Source organism: Penaeus chinensis, chromosome 5 (genome assembly GCF_019202785.1).
Source record: "Penaeus chinensis breed Huanghai No. 1 chromosome 5, ASM1920278v2, whole genome shotgun sequence".
Lineage (NCBI taxonomy): Eukaryota > Metazoa > Arthropoda > Malacostraca > Decapoda > Penaeidae > Penaeus > Penaeus chinensis.
The window spans coordinates 22,962,996-22,985,495 of NC_061823.1; the positions used below are offsets into that span (position 1 = coordinate 22,962,996).

General features: G+C 37.2%; 2 protein-coding genes across 2 annotated transcripts in view; one reads left to right on the forward strand and one right to left on the reverse strand.

Annotated features, from left to right (window-relative positions):
* Positions 1-5,699: 5,699 nt before the first annotated feature.
* On the reverse strand, positions 5,700-14,486 carry LOC125025613 (E3 ubiquitin-protein ligase Topors-like). The gene is made up of 2 exons (XM_047613641.1): positions 14,390-14,486; positions 5,700-8,747 (listed from the first exon to the last, which is right to left on the reverse strand). Exon 2 carries the CDS (start codon positions 8,738-8,740, stop codon positions 6,167-6,169), a length of 2,574 nt encoding a protein of 857 aa, XP_047469597.1. The 5' UTR covers positions 8,741-8,747; positions 14,390-14,486; the 3' UTR covers positions 5,700-6,166.
* Positions 14,487-14,778: 292 nt separating this feature from the next.
* The window catches only part of LOC125025615 (actin-like protein 6B), a 16,126-nt gene continuing 8,404 nt past the window's right edge, over positions 14,779-22,500 (forward strand). The window contains exons 1-3 of the mRNA XM_047613643.1: positions 14,779-14,904; positions 21,566-21,739; positions 22,063-22,199. Of these exons, the coding sequence (XP_047469599.1) occupies positions 14,880-14,904; positions 21,566-21,739; positions 22,063-22,199 (336 nt within the window). The 5' untranslated portion in view covers positions 14,779-14,879. The remainder of the gene's footprint in view (positions 14,905-21,565; positions 21,740-22,062; positions 22,200-22,500) is intronic.

Genomic DNA, 22,500 nt, shown 5'->3' on the forward strand with positions numbered 1-22,500 from the left:
ATGAGTACTCCAAAGGTTTGTAGAGATGAAAGTCGTATAAGGAAAAGGGCAGAGAGTGAGGGAGTGGTGCTGAGTGAGGTTAGTACTGCGGGGAGATAGACAAAAAGGATGAAGAGTAGTAATAAGGGAGAAGTAGACAGGAGGAAGATGGGAGAGAGGAAGGAGTGTTTTCTGAGGGTTGGGTGTAAGTGGGTGACTTGGAATGGACCGAGATGACAGCAGGTACCGAGGAGTGGGGCTAGTTAATAATAGGGCAAGCTTCAATGTCCCTGCTAAGAGGACAAAATCATGATTGCCATAGTAAGCCTGGAGTATGTAGGGAAGAGAAACGCTTCATCCTTCAGGGTTCCCGTCATGGGTAAGGGTTAGGTAACTAAACAGGGGAACACCATGCCCAAAGCTAGTCTTATACCTCCAACACGGCTCTCACATCTTCGGAAGTGGACAGGCGAAGGGGTTGGCGAAGAGAAGGAAAAGGAAAGAGGAAGAAGAAAAGACAGTTCAAAATTGGTCGAGCCGAGGGCTGAAGCCCAGGGTAGAGATCCTCCGCATTGGGCCTCAGGCTCCGTCTCCGACAACAACGGACTTGGGATTTTGGGGGGATAATAATAATAGTAATATTGTTATTATTATTATAGTAATGATAATTATAATAATTATAATAATAATAATAATAATTATTATTATTATTATTGTTGTTATAATAATAATAATAATAATAATAATAATAATAATAATAATAATAATAATAATAATAATAATAATAATAATAATGTATGTCATCATGTATGTTATCTTGTATGTCATCTTGAAGAAGCAGGTGAGAAAAATGCCAAATTGGAAAAGCCCAGGGCCTGTTCGAGTTCGGGGGTACTGGATAAAGAATTTAAGTAATTTGCATGGTAGCATAGCACATCAACTTGACAGGTGTCTCCAAGAAAATAACGTGCCGTCATGGATGGTCACTGGGAAAACATTACTGTATGTGAAAGAATTGGAGAAAGGAAACGCAGTAGCAAACTTTAGGCCCATCACATGTTTACCTCTGTTGTGGAAATTGCTGACAGGGATCTTAGCGGAAGAATTGTATCTTGAGCAAGCAAACATATTACCATGAGAACAAAAGGGATACAGAAAATGAAGCCGAGGGACAAAAGACCAACTACGCTCATTGATAAAATGTTAGTGAAAAATTGTAAGAAACGCTTAACATCACTGGCTGTTGCATGGATTGACTACCGCAAAGCATATGACATGGTGCCCCACAGTTGGATAAAGAAGTGTATGAATATGTTTGGAGTAGCAGTGAATGTCAGGTCCTCCATGAGCGAATCAGTGAAACATTGGAACACAGAGCTGAATGCGGGCCAAAATAGACTTGGAAATGCGAAAATAAAGCGAGGATTTTTTCAGGGGAACAGCCAATCCCCACTCCTGTTTGTAATGACAATGATCCCATTGACACTGATGCTGAGGAAGACAAACATTTTCTATGAAGTCAAGAAGAAAGGCGAAAGAATTAACCACTTACTGTTCATAGATGATCTAAAACTGTTTGCGAAAAATGAGGATCAAAGAGACAGTTTAGCAAATACAGTAAGAATATTCTCAGAAGACATCAAAATGGAGTTTGGATCATCAAAATGTGGCGTGTTAATCATGAAAAGAGGAAAGATAGTTGAAAGTGATGATCTGTGCATGCCAGACGATAAAATGATGAGAAATATTGAGGAAAATGGATATAAATATCTTGGTATTTTGGAAGGGGATGGCATTAAACATGATGAGATGAAAGAACAATTGACGAAAGAATACATCAGAAGAGTCAGAAACGTACTGAAATCAAAGCTAAATGGGGGAAACATAATTTCAGCCATCAATTCAAGGGCGGTTTCAATCGTCAGATATGGGGCGGGGATCATAAAGCGGACAAAGAATGAATTGGAAGAATTGGACAGAAAAACAAGAAAACCGATGACAATGTATGGTGCGCACCACCCCAAAGCAGATGTTGTTCGGCTATATTTGAAGAGATGTGACGGTAGGAGAAGCTTGATAGGAGGTGAAAACTGTGTGCAGGCAGAAGTAAATAGTCTTGACTACTTAGGTGCATCAGAGGAAAACATGTTGAAAGAAGTAAGCCTCAGTAGTACCCTTGAAAACAAAAAGGAGGGGAGGAGCAAAGAGGATATACAGAAGAAACATCAAGACGAATATGAGAGTAAAGCACTGCATGGCCAGTTTCAAAAAGTTATAGAAAAAGTAAAAGACAGTAAATCATGGGAATGGTTGAAAAAGGGCTATTTGAAGAAATAAACAGAAAGTACAAATATAGCAGCACAAGATCAGGCTCTTTGTACAAGGAATATAAGAAAAACGGTGTATAGAGAGAACGTCGATTCAAATTGTAGTGTACGTGGTTCTGCAGATGAATCAGTGGCGCATATTGTGTCAGAATGCCATAAACAAGCACAGAACGAATATAAACAGATGAGACATGATAATGTTACAAAAATAATCCACTGGAAGCTTTGTGAGAAATGGGTATTTGGGAAGTCTGATCAGTGGTACACACACAAGCCTGACAAAGTGCTGGAATCAGAAGACTGCAAGATGTCATGGGATTTCCCCATACAGACCGACAAGACACTGGATGACTACAGACTTGACATCACTGTAATTGAGAAAAAGACCAAGAAATGCCTTCTCATCGACCCAGCATGCCCATTTGACACACGTATTGAAAAGAATGAAGAAGAAAAGTGCAACAATTAATGCGACCTGAAATATGAAATTGCAAGAATGTGGAGAATGAAAGATGTTGAAGTTATTCCAGTAGTAATTGGGGCATTAGGGACAGTGACAAAGCAGTTCGAGAAATGGATACAAAAGCTGGATTTGGAAATTGCAGTTGAAATGTTACAAAAACCTTGTTTACTTGGAACAACAAGAATAATTCGAGAAGTACTGGACATGAAGTGAAAAGTGAAAGAGGAAGAAGCTACAATACCTAAGACCACTGACTGTGGTCCGCTATTGCAGCTCAGTCACCAAGATAGAAGACCAGTCTTGAGAGTACCAGAAATAATAATATTAATATTAATATTAATAATAATAATTATAATAATTATAATAATTATAATAATAATAATAATAATAATAATAATAATAATAATAATAACAATAATATCAATAATAATAATAATTATTATTATTATTATTATTATTATTATTATTATTATTATTATTATTATTATTATTATCATTATCATTATCATCATTATTATTATTATTATCATCATCAACATTATTATTATTATTGTTATTATCATTATTATTATTATCATAATTATAATTGTAATAATAATAATAGTAATAATACTAATAGTAATGATGATGATGATGATGATGATGATGATAATAAGGATAATAATAATAATAATAATAGTAATATTGATCATGACAATGATAATAATAGCAATAATAACAAAAATAATAAAAATTATTATAACAAATCTTAATAATAATGGTAATAATAATACTAATAAGAAGAATCATAATAGTTATAATAACATAACAACAACGATGATGATAATAAGAATGACAATAATAATAGTGATAATAATAACAACAACAACAATAATAATAATAATAATAATAATAATAATAATAATAATAATAATAATAATAATAATAATAATAATAATAATAACCACTATAATAATAATGATAAAAACTAGTCATAGTAACAATAATAAGAACAGGGATGATGATGATGATATTTTTAAATAATAGCAATGATAATGATGAGAATAATCATAATAGTAATATTATTATTTATAATAAAAAGATAATGATTTAAATAGTAGTGGAATAACGATAATTTGTAAACAGTATATTTCTCTTTGTCCAATACTAAGTGTATCAGAAAGGATTTATCTCATGGATTTTGCTTACTTGAAGAAGCAGGTGAGATAAAATTATAAAATGATGGTAAAAAATTGTAATGGTTAATGGTTAAAAGCAAAATAAATGTGCTAGACATCTAAGGTCATGTAGCACTATAGTAAATGGTAGTGAAGGGTGGTTGAGTTAGTGATTAGTTGTCAAAGTTGTGCAAAGGATTTACGAGTAAATGGGTTAAGGTTGGGTAAGGTAATGTATAGAGGTTAGACAAAGTGAAGGATGTATATGCATTTGAGGAATGAAAACAGGTTGTCAAAGCAGAAAGTGTGAGAAGTTGTGGGAGGGATCACGAAAATCGGTCCCATTTGGCTGGGCTAAATAGATTATTTAAGAATTTTGTAGAGATGGGGGTAGTAGAAGGACGGGGGCATGTGGAAGAGGGAGTAGTGTTGAGGGACGTAGTGTTATGGGGAGGTGGACAATAAGGTTGTAAGGTAGTAATAAGGGAGGATGGGGTAGTTGATGAAGAAGGTTGTGGGGGTATAGTTGTTGAAGTTGAGCATGTTGGGAGTAGAAATGTCTCCTGGGGTGTTGATTAGGGTGGATACTGTACTAGTCGGCATTGAGGAGGGGGTATTAGTTGTAGTGTTCAGAGCCGTGGTCAAAGGAGAGCCTGGGGTCAGGGAATCGGGCGAGTTTGAATTGGTGGAGCTATTTGATGAAGAGGCAAGCCTCATTGCCTCTAATAATGGTATGGTTAATGGTTAATGGTTAATGGTTATTCATTGTTGGCCATGATAAGCCTGGAGTATGTTGGGGAGAGAAACGGTCCACCCCTCGGGGTCGCTTGAGGGGTAAGGGCTAGACAACTAAAGCAGGGGAATACCGTGCCCATGGCTCCCTCAGGCCGTTCAGGACTGGCACAAAGTCAGCCTTTCATACTTTCAGCACGGCTTTCACACCTTAGGAAGTGGATAGTAGAAGGGGTTGGTGAAGGGACAGAAAGGAAAAAGTAGGAGGGGAAAAAAAGACCATGCAAAATTTGTTGAGTCGAGGGCTGAGTCCCAAGGTTGGGGAGTTCCCCAGCATTGGGTCCCAGTCTGCGCCTCCTAAGCCCCCCCACGACAACAACGGGCAAGGGATTAGGGGGGTAAAAAATTGTAAGTAATGCTTAACATCACTGACCGTCAACTTTAAAAGCACAGCACAAGTGTTTTTATAAAAACTGATTAAATTATGTTTTCATAGACTCAAAATTCATTGACAGTCACTGTTACAATTGTAATTAATTCTAAATTTGTTTCAGCAAACAATTTATTCCGTACCTATACACTGTCGTAATGAAAGAACAGAAATACACTATAACATCAAATGAACCTGAAACATATGAATATACTGCTTAATGCAAAGGAAAACTAATGTACATTAAAATCAGTTGGGGGCATAACTGTAAAATACTGATACACTGCTCATAAATAAGCAAGTGATTTCATCAATAATCTTTGCTAATTTAAGTAAATGGAAGGGACTCACTTTTTTTTGTTGTTGTAATTCAGTTATAATGTCTTTCTTGAACATATAATACATATTACTTGAAAAAGAATGTTCTGGCATAATAACAATTTCCTGCACTCTGTAAGTTGTTCAAGAATCATCTTTTTTCATACTGATACCTCCATCAACAATTTTTTTTCTACAAAAGTAACTAAATATTTAAAGAGGACCATTAATGCATCAGTAAAGTCAAGGTCAGTGTGATATGCAGTTGTTTTGTTAGGAATTAATAACGAACATTAATTTTTAATTCCTTTATTCTTCAAGAACAATATTGTATAGTCTTCAATACGCTGCTAAATGACAAATATATTTTATTATAGTAAGTAAAATATAAGATGTACAAATAAACATTCTACAGCTATATATTTTTACACAAAAGATTTTGGAATATTGGTTTGGATTCCAAAAGTCCTGCCCTCAATGACACATTGTTTTCATGCAAGCAAAATCTTTTTAAAATTTGATGTACTATTTGCAGGATGGAAAATGTGGAAAATATATATTTCTCTAGCTGCAAAATGGAATAGATTAAAAGAAAATCAAAATCTCAAGTTCATGTTTCTCTCTTCCATGCGCTTGCATTAAATTCATCCATCCATATTTCATATAAGAGTATTTTCAAAAATAAAATCCATATCATTTCTCATGGTTATAAGAACGATGTCAGACTGTTAAGAAAGGAATCTGCTCAAGAAAAAAAAAATCACATTTCCCATGCCGAGGAAGATGAGGAAGAGGAGTCTGAACTTGAGATTTTTCTCGACTTCCTCCTGCTTCTGTGCAATGAGGAGTCAGTCTCCGAGGAAGGGCTCTCTTGGATTCGGCTTCTCTTCGGTCTTGCTGGTTTCTTGGTTCTTACGTCAGAGCTGTCTGATTCTGATTCAGATGATGTGTGGCTGCATAAGCTTTTCTTGGATTTGACCTTCTTCTTCCTTTTACATTTCTTGGACTTCTTTGCCTTCTCATATTTGTGCTTGTGTTTACTTCTCTTCTTCTTCTTGGATGATGACTTCTTTGATGATTTTGGTGCATGCTTGTCACTTCTCCAGTCCCTGTAACATGAATCCCTTGAGTCATAGGAGGAGTCTCGGCTGAGTGCATTGTCCCATGACTGGTCTCTCTGCGAAGAGCACTGTGCTGTCCCGCTTGAGGTGGGAGACCAAGTGCAATCCGACCTTTCCCTGGATTCCGATGGACTTGAGGAACTGCTGATCCTGTAGTTGCTGTGTGGGGAATTGTGTGAATCCGCTGTTCCCAGGATTGATCTAGAGGAGCCCTTGACCTTGGATCTGTGGTCCTTTTTCACACGTTTTAGTGCTGGAATTCTTTCTCTGGAAGGAGAGCCAGACCTGTAAAAGTTGGCTTCAGAATTGTAACTTGAAGATCTTTCATAGTGATTGCTTTTTTGCTTATATTTTTCTTTATGTTTGCTTTTGTACTTTTGCCTGTGTGTCCTGACTAAATTTTCTTCATCATCAGAATATATAAGTGTCACATTGTTCAAGTGTATGTGATTTCTCCCTCTGGAGTTTTGGCCATTATCACACCTTTTGGTACTTCCTTTGATCCTGTTACTGGATGAGCCAGCACATCTGGGCCTTGAATTAGAACTCGATGGTTCACAATTATGAAAATTGTCTTCAGTGCAGTAACTGTGGTCCTGTTTTGCTGACTTGCTACTCGATGGCCCTTCATCTTCTCCTTCACCTGGGGGTAGAGAAAAGTTATCTCTTTTGAGATGCGGCTTCTTTTTACTTGATCGTTTCCTGTGGGATGACTTGAATTCCTCACTCAACTTCTTCTTCCAATGACTCTCCTTCCTTGAAGAAGATGGTTCATCATCATCTTCTGAATCAAGATTAATTATCTCTGGAGTTCTGTCCTTCTTGGGAGGAATTTCATCAAGGATGATGCATGCATCTGAGTCGTCACTGTCACAGGCTTCCTTCTTCAGATTCTTACTTATACTTTGGGTGCTGCTACTTGCCGGTCCTTCTGATCTTGAGGTTGATGCTCCCTCATTTATGGTGGAGAGGAATTCCCTGGCTCTGCCAAGTAGACGGCTAACATCAGTCACTCGGCTCCCTGGAGGCTCTGGATTGTGTATACTTAAATTCAGAGCAGATGATGCTGTTCTTGTATCATCCTCCGAGTCACTACTTGTACTATCTTCACTGCTGATTACTACAGACCCTTCCTGTGTTAGAGTTTCTTCCCTTATTACATTTCCAGACGCAGAAGGTCCTTGATTAGAGTCTCTGCTAGAGCTAGCATTAATAGGATTACCTGTTGGGTCCACTTCTACCACTGCATCGCTGTCATCTGAAGTGATGCTGCTACTACTTTCATCATCATTGAACCCATAACGGGGTAAATAGTGTGATGCATTGTCATGGCCTACCATGTCATATGGTGAGCGTGCAAAGTGGTAAAATTCATGGATAAAGTGATTTGTTCTCCTTCCTAAGTGGACCTGCATCGCTCTTTTAAATGCACGAGAATTGATGGGATGCCTTTCAATGAGCTCCATGACCTCTGCTAGAACAGCACCTATTCGTGAGGAAGGCAGCAGAGCTGCCATTTCCCTGTTGATCCACGGTACCAAACGGTGAGTCAGGGCTGGCTGCTCTCGGTAAAGCTCAGGAGAGGTCTGCCGATAGCGACCTGTTATGTCTGCAATTGGCTGAACCCAGACATTATTGAGGTAGACACTTAGGCGGAACATGGATGATCCTCTCAGATTGTACCTTGTAGGCCTGCGCTCACGAGGGCCAGAAGGTAGTATATCTGGAATGACTATTTGTGGATGAAACCGACGGATTGCGGCCGCTCCGGGGAAATTGGTTGTGCGGTAGCCAAAGAATCTTCGCCTTTCAGCATCCAGATATTCTTGGAAATTTGGGATCCCAGCACTCCTATCTGCAACAGGATCTGGCCGTGGGACTTTCCACTCCTTGTACTCTGTCTCTGATTTTATATCATGCATTATCTTGGTGAATGTCAGCTTGCACAGGGGACACACAGCCTTCTGCTTAGCCCACTCTTTGAGACACACCAGGCAGAAACTGTGGAGGCAGGAGTCAGCCACACATTTGTCTGTGATATGGCCCAGGCAGATGGGGCAGGTGTCGTCAGACACTGGGGAACCTGGTGACCCCACACTTGGAGGTCTCTCCGGGGTGGGGGTTCCTGGGATAACATTCTTAGAAGTTAGTGTGGATGTTCCCGACTCCATTGCTAGCTGAGAGGGACTCTTCTCGTTGGAGGACGACATCATGCAACAGCTGGAAAAAAGGAGGCTGGTTTAGTTCTCTTGTTTATATGAAAAGTAAACGTACAGCAAACATGAAATATAAATAAAATTGCAAGTCATTATAAACAGATCAACAATAAATCAAAATGCAAGTTGGTTTTCTCACAAAATATGAATTTTGCTTTACATCAAAAAAAATCTGATATAAAAATATAGATATGTAAATACTATCTTTAAAACTGGGAAGATGTCACACAACTTTAAATATATCTACTTTTTTAAAGACTTGAAATAAAAATGTATTGGTTCATTTACTTCTTATATATTTGTTTTTGTTTTTTTTTACTGACATTATATGGACATAACCATATTTGAACATAGGCCTATGTGCAAATACATTGGTAGATAAGTAAGTTAACAGACACTGCTCATACATAAACAAACAATGAAACATGTACATGCACACAAACACACAGATTTCAACCTTTCCATGAGGCAAATGTACTGTTAAGCTAATCTAAAGCTAGGCTACTGCAGTTGTACCATTCCTACTTCAGTTGATTAACCCACTGGCCACATAAAAGAAAAATACATACCTTGGCCACTATAATTTTAGTTTATCAATGATGTTTACACAGCGCTTAATTACCAATGAGTCAATTAATAGTCCAACCCATCGCACCTGTTTACCCTTTTCCTTCATTTTAGGGAAGATTTTTTTTTATCCCTTGGACTACCTATATCTTTTGTTATTCTTATTTCAATAACATTATAATAATCATATTGTCAACATAAATCATAACAGTAGCAACACCAATAGTATTAGTGAAAAAAACAAAAAAAGCCACAAATTCAAGGAATGGGGAAATCAAGCGCAGATGTAGGGCCTACTAATTGACTCCTATAACAATAATATGTTGCTATTAACATATGCAAATAATTACATCATATCCATTTTAAAAATAATGAAAATGAGTACATATTTAAAATAAAGTCCAAACATATGGGTGTAATTTGCAAAAAAAATTATATAGAGGCTAGGTATATGATAAACATTGAGAAACAAACAATAAAACAGCAGTGTTTCATAAAAGTGATTTTAACACATCAGCCATCTGCGGACCCATCTACGTTCAATGCAATCAATAAACTAAATTACATAAGACGTGGCATATATTTTTGCCATACTGAGCCACTGTTTTAACAAAGACAATGCCACATAATGACTGTCACTGAAAATATGTAGAGACAAGTAATGAAAGATTACTAGTCCTCACACATGCATACACCAACACATGAACCCATTAGGTGGCATCTCTAATCTCCCGCCAACAACTTGCGATGTTCCTCTCTGTATTTCCGCAAACCCTTGCCAATCTACATCCAAACAAATTTGCAAAATTACACCAAACCCGTCAGTCTATATCTAATCCCTCTAAATCCTGCTTGACCTGGCATAACACTCCTCAGGTACTTATCCATTACTATGTACCTAGAATTACTTCATGCACTTGGTAAAACAAAAAAAAATACAAAAAAAACAACAACAAATAAACCAAAATTACCATGCTCAAAATAACAGTTTTGACACTGATGGTTCTTTGCAATATCCATATATAATAAGTAGTAATCTAAGGATGGCAATCAGAGTGATGCAACATCAAGCAACTGTAACAGATTCCACTCAGAGGAAATGAAAGAAAAGGAAAGAAAAGAAAAAAAATATATATTTTAGCGTGTTAAAACCCAGTAGTGCTCTAAAAAATAATCTGTCTTGCCAGGTCATATGTAGTGAAGATTTATTTGTCTTTGCAAGAGAGCCATGGGCATAGAAACCATGGACATTGCTTGAAGCTAAATCACTGTCATAGTAGCCATCAGATAAAGCATTTTGTTCAGTTCTGGATTCATTACGGAATTATTTTTGGTTACTTAGTTGCCATCAAGTTAGTAATGAAAAACATTCTTAGTGTCTGATGACAAATGGGCTTTTATCAACCTTAACTGAACAACTAACACTAATGCAGATATGTAAACAAGTAACCAGAAAACAAACAATACAAAAGAAATTGAAAAAAAATTTAGTAATACAATATCTAAACTATACACTTAATAATAAAAGCTAAAAACAATTTTATGTGGTTGTCTAAAAACTTAAACAAACAGATAACAAAATACAGTATTTTAAGTGAACAATGTCAAAGCAATACACTGTAGAGAATTTGCTAAAATAAATTCTACACTGTTATAAAAAAAACAACTAAATTATTTGCAAAACAATATACTGGAAAGAATATTATCTTATTTTGCTATTACTAATGTTTATAACATTATAGTAATTATAATTGATGTAATAAAAATAACATCATCGATATTCATAGCACTAGTAAAAAATACATTTTTCCCGCCAATTCAAATCAGATAAGGTCACAAAGTCTACTAATTGACTCCTTTGTGGCTAGCCACTATGTGCAGAGACATTTCACAAAATATATAAAAAATGAGCACAGCATTTTCCCCATTTTTTATTTATTTTCCCCGGCGGCATTGAGTTAACATGTGGATAAAAAAAATCAAATGACAAATATAGACATTGGAAAATAGAAAAAAAAAAAAAAAAAAATGCTTATGCAGGAAAAGAGAAAATAATATAGCAAAGGGGAAGCATGAAGTCTTGTCATTGGACAAGAGCGTTTGTGTGCACCCAGCATATACAAGCCGCACACTCATCAGGGTGGCCACTCAAATAAACCTAATGCCTGTATTTTGGGCCACATGATGGTGGAGAAGTATCCAGATCCAATGGGTCAAGATAGTCTATAGTAGGTTTTCTAAGTTATCTAAAATGCCAGGAAATTTTGGTACATGAATAAGAATATGATTCTCATACATATAAATTAATAAACATTGCTTTGGATATCTTCATGTAAATTTTTCATTTTGATGGCAGTTGCAATGAATGCTAGATTGCAAAACATGGTTATGTCAGTTCCTGTTCATCATGTGAAGTGTACAAACCAATAATGAATAACACATCATATGATTACTTTACAACTGATAACCTTTTAGTCCTCACACTTCATCTCACACTAAGATAATAATAGAAAAAACATAAAAGTATATTGGATATATGATAATTTCCCCTTTGAATCATATTATTTTATTCATAAATGTGATCTCTTCATTGCAAGTTGGTAATTCATTATATTACAATACCATATCACAAATTTTCTTAGATATTGGGCATGCCCTTCAGGCATTGCAGAAAGGGAGGGTAATATAGGGCTCTGCTCCTTAGTACCCCCTAGCACACATGATGTTTGCCTCAGTATACATGGCAATATTGATCTGAAACTTGGGAGCATTAAGTGAATTTTGGCTGTGAGCAAATATTATCTGTGGCATCAACATTCATGTTTTAGGCTGTGAGCAGCCTTTATCTGTGGCACTACCATTCATGTTTGCAGATTATTTCTTTAACCAACAACTTCAAATTTTTGTCCTCTACTAGAATATAATTTTCAATTTGCCATAGCTGAGTACATCCATACCATAAACATTAACCCACATAACAGTACAATCATAGATACCTGGTGTCTAAGCTCAAATTAGGTAACAATGGATTCCTATCAAAGTCAGTGGAATCAGTAAGAACAACTTTTGCTGCAACTAGGTCATGACATCACTCATCAGGACTGCCACTTGAACAAGGATAAGGAAATATAAAATCACATTATCAAACCTTTGCCAATCAATCAAGCCCGCCTTAAATACACACTAGACTTCATGAGAAACCCACTGAAAACAAATTTGGGTATTATTGGAAATGTTGCCTAACAAAAATTCCAGGCACTCCATGATACATACTCTTCCTGTAGCAAGAAAAAAATTATGCAAAAGCGAGAAAGCAATGAAACAGTAAGACAGAATTGTAGTGAATGACATAAGCAAGTGAAATCAAATGAGCCAATGGGAATTGCACCTAGCCATGATGTGACAACAGACACTAGCAACCAGTCTATTAGAGCCAATAAGATTTGTAATAGATAATCACATGACAATGGAAAATGGACCCAAGGGAAGTCAGCTGAAATTCAAGTCAGTTCCATAAATGGCTAGGCCATGTATAAGGTGATGTTTTGCCTTTAATATGCAAAATATCATGACAAAAATGAAAAGGAGTGGTAGATAGTGATTGCAATTCCCAGCAATAATGAAAATGAGCAGTAGTTTGTGGTTGAAATTCCTGCCAATAGCAACAATGAGAACTTTGAAAACTCGCAGGCTGGCCATTGCAGATTTATTGGTCAAGGTAAGATATTATCAGTACAAAATCCAGATATTTGCCTGGGTTCTAGGTAAGGATAGAGAGGGGGCAGTAGCCTCCCTTGGAAGGGGGATTGGGGGCAAAGCCTCCCTATTAACCCTCAATGTGTGTCATTAAAGCATACTGGCTAGGCTCTATCCTTTCATACTTGCCTAGGCTCTATCCTTTACATGTGAGGAGAAGATTTTGCAGACCAGGCAAGGGGTGAGTTGTAGCCCTCCCTGAAAGGGGGTTTAGGGGGCAAAACCCCCTATTTATTATGAAAATGACTCCCATTAACTAATTAATATAAGTTTTACTTTGATAATTCACTTTTACCCCACAATTTCCTTGATGCTTATCATGCCCTCCCAAGTTATCTTGGCCGATATTGTAGGTTTGCTACATTTGCAAATTATATGAGTAATAGATTCATTCAAAACACAAGCTTTCAGAAAAAAAGTTTTCACCCTGAAATTAGTGTTTCTTCTGGAAAAGCGTCACACGACCAATCACAACAATTCTGATATTAATCATCCACATATTCATGGCAGGATGAAGCATGGGACAGGCTCAGCGTAAGGTGCTCCTGCATGTTGGTCATGCACTCTACCCTGCCGTTAATACGTGGAGGATCCTTTGTTTTCCTAGGCGGGGGTTAGGGTGCAGCAGCCCATAGTGTAAGACAATATAATGACTGAATCTGCGTATATTATTCATATTTACCCTGCAATTTCCGCTATACCTTTCGTGCTCTCCTTTGCTATTGGGGCCAAGAATGTAGGGGTTTGGGGAGTTCCGTGGCATAATGACTATATAAATCTGTACTAGAGGGTGAGGGAAATCCACTGATATAAAAATCATCGCAATCAGTTATGCATCTCTATTCCAGAAAATTACATATTTGGGGTGAAACATGGGACAACCTTCTAAATGAAAACTATGTAACAGATTACCGAAATCATAGCTATTGGTGGCAATTTTATTCGTTGCTCTATAATCTGTCAATAATAAGGTGAATTAGCTACTTACTCTATGATATCCTACTTACATCCATGATGTGATTAACGGTTAAATATAGCGTAGGCATACCCAAAACCAAATTGTTCTTTCACCCGTTTCACGATTATCTCGTGTTACTGTTATACTATCTGAACTTCTCACTGTTCGCGATAACATTTCCAGAATACACAGCGGACAATCGAGAATATAAACAAACGTTAGCACTTCCTAGAAATCCCAAAACACGTCTGTCAGTTCCCCCACACATTAACTTTCAATGACTTTCAGCTAATCCTCACTGAACTTCACTTTAAAACACTTGTCTTACCTCTCATGCAAACAAAAGCGGGTAGGAATTCACTCACTTATCTCATAAAACGGCGTAAAATCCCCATTAACGAAGAAAATTAGAGGCCTTCTCCTCTTTCTCTTCCTACTTTTGTTTACGAAAGAGGAGGTCGGGTGTGCATCTTCTGTATTCCCGGGAGCGAGGGTTTATATTAGACTTTAGAAACCATCCTGAAATTTTGGCATGTTGAATGATTTGGCATTGCATCTATTCTTGTAATATGGGTATATTATTTGCTTGTCTGACATTCTGAGTGAGAGAAAGTCGATACCCGTGAATGTACCATCATAAAACACTATTATAGAATTATAACCTACTTCCTGTAATAAACAACTTAATATAAACAACTTTTAGATTCATCACCTGCAAAATAACGTCACGTAAATTATAAAAATCCCAAATGTGCCATTTGCAAGGTGCACCCCCGGCGGCCGCACACCCAAACAAACCGACGCTTGAGCCGAGGCCAAGCCACTGCCGGGCGACGACAATTTCCCTTGTTTATCATGAGTGGCGGCGTCTACGGCGGAGGTGAGTTGGTTTCGTCCTTTTACAAAGCAGGGAGGATTATAGAGAAGGTTGTTTAATTCGTGAAATTCATGTACTTACGACATGAGCTGAGAAAATATGTAAAGTTCATGTCCCGGGTTTAAAACAATGGTTTGTCATTGGAATGGGAGAGGGAAACTTTAAATGCCTTATTTCATGCGTCGGATGTGCTAGCAAAGGCACGAATGGACCTGTCTTAGTATTCATTCGCAAAAGTTTCGTGTCACCGATACTAAGCGTTTTGATATGTATTAGTAAATTCTTTATGGCTTTAATGTGCATGTGTAGTAGTTTTAGTCTGTGAAAATATCAGTAGTTATGATAAAGGCCTTTGTAGCAAGGGAGACTGGATGTTTAGCAGAATAGGTTTGGTTATAAGGATTTATTTCTAGGTTAGTCCTGTGTCTTAATGTCCATGGAATCAGTATCATGTAATTAGAAAACTATTAGGTATTACTGAAAATGAAGGTAGGGGAAAATTTTGAACGAGCCATTTTTAAAATGGAAAAAAAATGTATGCAGGTGAGAGAGAAATTGATTCTAAGAAACTCCTCTTTTGTATACTTCCGTCATAACTGAAAATTACTTTTCAGCACTGAAAGCGCCTAGCCAAATTATTGGACAGAATTATTCAATTTAGAAAAAGAAATTATACGCGCCGACTTTGAGTGCGGGAGATCAGTACATCTAGCCGAATCACCAGCTTGTAGCACTTGCACGCTGCCGTGACGTACAGCCGCATTCCACAGATCAAGTGATTTGTTTTGACGCCTCATGGTGTGACCCGTCGATAAGGTGTTAATGGCAACGAGCCAACTTTAAGGATGGGAGTTCGCTATCTCAAGCAAGTAATGGTATTTCAACCCATTGCTGATGGGTGAAGAAAATAAATAAAAATTCTACACTCAGGAGATTAATGGCAATGAGCAGGCTGTGGCGCAGGAGTCTGCTACAACAAGCCAAATGTCCCGCTCCAAGCACTCTGGTGCGTCACTGTGGCATACAGCCGTACCCCGTAGGCCGGGCGGTTTATTATGACAATGATAGGTGTGGCCTGTCAGTAAGGGATTAACCTAATGCCAACAAGCATGTCATGTATGTACATGCCATGCCCACTGTGAGTTTAGTTTATTAATTGTTTTCACACACAGATGGCTGCACTTGTACCAAGTCACCAATGAGCCAATTACAAGTACTTCCTGTCTCGCCCATTTACACTTTTCCTTGATTTACCAAAATATTTCATGTTATCTGATGTTGCTGTCACTAAGATTTAAACAATATAGTAATTATAATGTTTATAATAAAATTAATACCATTGATATCCATAGCATTAGTAAAAAATAAGTTTTTTACACCAATTCAAGGAAAGGTGAAATTAGATTAAGCCATCTATGTGCAGAGATATTTCACAAAAAAAATTAAAATAAGCACAGCATTTTCCCTGGCAGCATATGGGTAAGAGAATGACCTTCCAGATTTTTTTCTTCTTTCATTCTTTCCAAAAGAAAACAAATTTCATCAAATTACTTTGTTTTAATCAGTTTCTCAATATATATGAAAAATGAAAAGAAGTGAAATCTATGAATCCCGGATATCAATTTCTGTACATTTTTGTTTTCAACAGAATTAACAAGATTCAAATTAATAATGAAGAAAACTGCAGAAACTCAAAACTTTAACCCATTTGCGACGAGGAAAATAAACAAAAAAATGAGGGAAATGCTGTGCTCATTTTTTATATTTTTTGTGAAATGCCTCTATACATAGATGGCTCTGCTTTACCTGATTTCACCTCTCCTTAAATTGTCGGGAAAATGTGTTTTTTATTAGTGCTATGAATATCGATGGTGTTATTTTTATTATAAACATAATCTAGCTGAGGGAACATGAATAAGTAGATATGAATATTATGGGTGAATGCCAGGGTGACAGGAATGACACACCATGAGTGCACAAAGCACGTGGAGGAAGATTAGACTCAGATATTAAGGAAGGGGCTTTTGCATTATTTCCACAAAGGTGGAACGTACCATCCATGAGGCATGGCTGGCTTGAAGAGCACTAGCTCCAGGGAGGACACTTTTCATGGAGAGTACCACTCAAGTATATGTAATGCCCTGATTCTGGGTCAATGTGTGGGTTACAAGGCTCCCAGATCCAACAAGTTAAAACTACACTATGAAATAACTATTAAAAATATATTAATTTCTCTTTTAAATGCTGGTTTTTGCATGTAGATCTGCCAATATGTTCCAAAGTTGTTTTAAAACATAATAAACCCAATGAAAGGGGGCTAAATCTTAACCTTGGCAATATGATTGTTATATAAATGCAGGTATGGGCAGCTGGGGGGGGGGGGGGGGGAGACAAAATTGGTAAAAAGTTCTATTCCACTTGCAATATTTATTCAAAGGATTTTTTATGTATTGCAAATGATATCATAGATTTGGTATAAACTGTAACACATACAAAGTAAATTCAGATTTGTATAAGAACTTACATTTATAGGATTTTATTTTTGGTATTTTTTCTTTCCCGAGAAAAGGGGGGAGATAAAACATAGATGGGTTAAACAACACATTCCTTTTTCTACCTTATAATCCAAAATAAGTTATTTTCATTGAGTAAAACAAAGTAAACATCATTTCCACATTTCCATGGTATTTACTCATTGTTTACATGAATTAAACAATATTTCCTAAAACAGCATACATATCTGGGTTATTAAACTTTTAAGGATCTGCCTTTTAGAACATCTTTCTTTGCAGACACTCATCATCTGAACCATCAGACTTCATCATTAGCTTGGGATCTTCTTCATCTTCATTGTCTGAGAGGACTCTCTTTTTTTTTTTTTTTTTTGCCTTTTAGACTTTGTTTTTCACCCAGCTGTCTTTTGATTTCCTCCCCAGTAATGATTTTAGCTTCTTACTGGCTTGTGTGATAGTTACTAAAGATCTTTCTTCACCAGCATTTTTTAGAAGAATAGTGTAACACATGTTCTTTGGAGCCCCTTTAAGGGCTCCAGAAATTAATATAAAATGTTTTCTAATTCCTGAGCAGTGTACTGCAAGAGGAAGAGGTTAGTGCCACGTTGAATTGCTGACATAACATATGGTGTTATTGGTCTTGAAACTGGGGTAACTGATCCTGACTTTGGTATAGCAATCTTGAGAATGTAGCAGGGGTTAGTTGGCTTGAGTCTTAAGATGAACTGTAGATTATGGAAAAGGAGTGGGTGATTGGAGTCTGGAGCAGGGCTTGAAAACCTTGATGCTGGTATAGGTGGTCTTGAAGCTGGTTGTCCAAATGGTTTTGCATAGATCAGATTGCTTTCCCTTGTCCGTTAGTGTCCCAGTCAAAGATGGTAGTTGGCTGGAGTTTCCTCTTAAGGATTCTCCTAAGTTATTCTAAGTTAGTCATAAGTTATTCTAACTTAGGGTCAACCTTTTTATCCTTTGGGGATTCAGTATCGACTCATCTGCCGTATGTTCTTAGTTTCAAGGGATTAAATCTGTTTCTTTTATATTTTTCTTTGTTGCTTGATAAAAATGCCTATGCTCCTGTAACCTTTCTTCACATTTTCTCAGAACTTCTTTGGGCTCTGTTTTGTGGAAAGGATGATTAAGTGCTGTTTCATATTAATTATTTTGATGAGTAAAACGAGTAACATCCGGGGTTTGGAGTAGGCTACATTGGTACAATGAGCTCGGAGTTTCCCTTTTGAACCAATTAAATAGTTGCCACAGAAGTATGACTAATATCCCAATCTAAAATTAAGAGTAAAAGATGCCTGTCCTTTCTTTCCTGTACAAACTGCTTGAAAAACATCTTAAAAGATAACTCATCATCCAACCATACTCAGATGCAGCATATTGTGTACCAGGGAGATCATAAGTTCCCCTCCAAGTGCTTTGCATGCATTTGCCTTTGAACACTAACACTGGAGGAAGTACTGTACCATCAGCTCAGTACATAAAACAAACTGGGATAACAGAAAATACATACTTGGGTATTAGGGTTTGGTGGTGGGGTAATAAAAAACACCACATGGGGAAAGAAAAACACAAGTAGACTGCATATACTTGTTCTTGCTCCAATATGATTGTGTAGTGCATAGAGATTAGTGAACCATAGTTTCAGTGTAGGTACAGCAACCCTTCAAGAATACACATCAGCCATGAGAAACCATCTGACAGCTCTTGGGGTAATGAAAGTCAAACATTTCCAGGAGTGAAAATAAAATTTGGGGTAGCCTGTTTTGGGTGATTTGACTTCTTGCTAAGCCATACCTTTATAATCAGTGAACAATATGAAACATTTAGTCTACTTCTGTAATATGTCATCAGTTTTTTAAAATTGTATTTTTTTTTTTTTTTTTTTTTTCATCTTCTTCTTTTTCTTTTCTTCTTCTTTTCTTTTTCTTTTTCTTTTCATATCCCAAAAAGCCCTATGTTTCTCTCTCTCTCTCTCTCTCTCTCTCTCTCTCTCTCTCTCTCTCTCTCTCTCTCTCTCTCTCTCTCTCTCTCTCTCTCTCTCTCTCTCTCTGTGAGGTGTTTGTTGTCACTGCTGTCCACCAATATGTCAGGGTTTTGGTTGACGGAAACTCACGGCCTGGTGTTACGTTTATTGCTAGTACTGTAAGGTGTCGGTAGCGTAGCCGGCAACGAATAGGCCCGGCAAGGTGAGGGGCCCTGGAGGGTGACCCCCCAGGAGGAGGCCGTTCCGAACGGGAGCGTGACTCGAGGTAGAGTGATTGTCCGGGTCAAGGTTGCAGGCAAAGGTCAACAGGGATGTAGGCGTGGCTTAGGTCGGTGCCGCACTATTGGTCACCCCTGTTAGTTGGAGGGCGTTATAGTGAAGGCTTCTGACCACTCTGAGACTCTCTCTCTCTCTCTCTCTCCTCTATCCCTCCCTCCCTCCCTCCCTCCCCTCTCCCCCCTCTCTCCCTCCCTCCTTCCCTCAGTCTCAAACCTCTTATCAAGTGTTTTCTTGTATATGCATGTATCAACATATGCTTACATGTCTATATGGATGTAAATGTACCCATTTCGTGTTCGTCACTCACCAGTTGTCGAGTGGTTTGTGATTACATCTTTAATATACCAGCTAGTTTTTGTCTGTGGGATAGAACAATCAAGTGGCTAAATCTCCACATTCATGTAGCTGACATTTAGCTAGTAAACATTTGTTTCCTTGCCCTTTTTGGGTTGTCATGCACTCTTCAGATACCAGCTTCTAACTAGTAAATTCTTCAAGAGAATGTTCTGTTCTTATTGGTTTGCCTGTGACTGATCTTTACTTTCATCTGTACTTATTACATAACAGCTAACTCCAATATGAATCTTGTCTGCATTACTAGAATGATAGTTATTCCATTACCATAAAGTTGACAGCTTCAAGGCCAAGGCATTATTATTCCTCCACAATTTTCCTAATGTTAACAGCCTTTCATTTTCATTGATATCCAGTCAAGATTGTAGGCTGTCCATCACATATCACACTAATATTGCAGTGGATTTGGATATCATTTTTTCTTTCTTTCTCTCTTTTTTTAAGCCAGTTCCAGCTTTATCTATTTTTATGTCTATATGTAGGTCATTTGTATATAATGAAAATGGCTGCCAATGGAGCCTTAACTGGAACACATTTCATTTTACCTATCTGTCTTCGTTAGTCATTAATGTGTGTGTAATATTGAAATTGTCAAAATCATTTTCAGCCCCTATTATATTCTCAATCAGAAAAGTAAATCATCTCTCTCTTGACAAGGTTACTTGATATCTGCCCTGTAAGGACAGTTTATTTACAATAATCAGCTGACAGGTGCATTGCTCAGAGAACCTATTCACCCTGAGTATTTTGGGCCAGAGTGAAGTGTATAGACACTTGGTGTCTTCTTTCCTCTCAAATCTAAAGGGAAAGAGTCAACTTCCTTTAAGTTGAAGAGCCTTGCCATAGGCTTGCAGCTCATGAAGTCACTTAATATAACATGAATATTTCCGAATAATTTTGGTTCTGGCTCTATTTCTACCAACTGTTATGATTCTACAGGAACAGTAATGCATGAGAAAAGCAGCATCTTCTGTAAATCTTTTCATACTAGTGTCTCCTAGACATCTCCAACTACTAAGGACCATGTAGAATAAATCTTTTTCTGCAGACTCACATCCACTCTTCTACTGTGGATTGGGCAGAGTACAATTATAGATCAGATGATCTATAGTGCACTGTACTGAGAGCTCAGGCATTTTGGACATGTTAATGTTTTATAATTAGATCCATTCATACTGATTGGTTATTTTGTCTACAGTAATTTAAATATCATACTCTATATATATAATGAAAAAATACCCAACATCAGTGTTTAAGTTTTCAGGAAATGAATGGAAGTTCTCTTTCTGTTTCTCTTGCTCCTCCCATACCTCATCTCTCCATAGAAAATCATTTGCATATTGTTTTATTTTTGATAGATTTAAGGTTTAATATTTTGTTATATTTAAGGATTCTGATTATAACTACGAGATTTACATGGGAACAATTATCAGGCATATATTTCTTCATACAATATGCAATAAAATTGCTTATAGTATGTATTTTTACAATATCTGCTGTTTTCTCATTAGCTTATTTCTTACAGATGAGGTAGGGGCCTTGGTGTTCGACCCAGGCTTCTCCTCCCTGCGTGTTGGTTATGCTGGCGAGGATTCACCAAAATTTGACATTCCTTCCTGTGTCGGGGTGACGGAAAACCAAGAGACCAATGAGAAGAAATATTTTATCGACACAGTTGCTCTCCATGTGCCCAGAAAAGGTAAAGTTGTGTGGATGGTAAATGTTGATTATTTTACAGATAGTTATTGTCCTTATTTTTCCTCTTCTTCTTCATCTTTGGTTTTCTTTCTTATTATGCCAGTTAGCTTCCTTAATATATACTCCTTTTTATGTTCTGTATCCAATTATAGCTCCAGATTTTATTTGTGAGCATGCATACACTTACTCAGATTTCTCAAACTTTTGTTTTCTGTGTTATGTCATTGGATGTCATGAGAAAAGAAGAAAAATAAATATAAAGTATAGATCTTCCAATAGTAAGCAGAACTTCTTTTAGACTTTCTACCCTCTTCCAAAACCCAGGCTGTGAAGTGAGCAATTACATGAAGGATGGAATGATCGAAGACTGGGACACCTTTGAGAAGGTTCTCGACTACTCGTATGAAAAGTGCATCAAGAGTGAGCCTCAGTACCATCCCATCCTCTTCTCTGAGGCCCCGGTAAGACTACCTGTTTCGACGCTGTATGTGTTAGTGCTGTTATGTATTTATGTTTGTTAGTTTGTCTGACAATCCTGTTATTTCACCTAATAAAAAAGTAAACTGAAGAAAAATTTATATGAATTTTGGCAGGCAGGAAGAGTACTTTATTACACATCATTTAGTGTATTATTTCTCTCTCTCTCTCTCTCTCTCTCTCTCTCTCTCTCTCTCTCTCTCTCTCTCTCTCTCTCTCTCTCTCTCTCTCTCTCTCTCTCCCTCTCTCCCTCTCTCTCTCTCCTCTCTCCCTCTCTCCCCTCTC

Coding starts and splice junctions, on each gene's coding strand:
- LOC125025613 (XM_047613641.1), bottom strand. CDS start 8,740: ATGATGTCGTCCTCCAACGAGAAGAGTCCCTCTCAGCTAGCAATGGAG.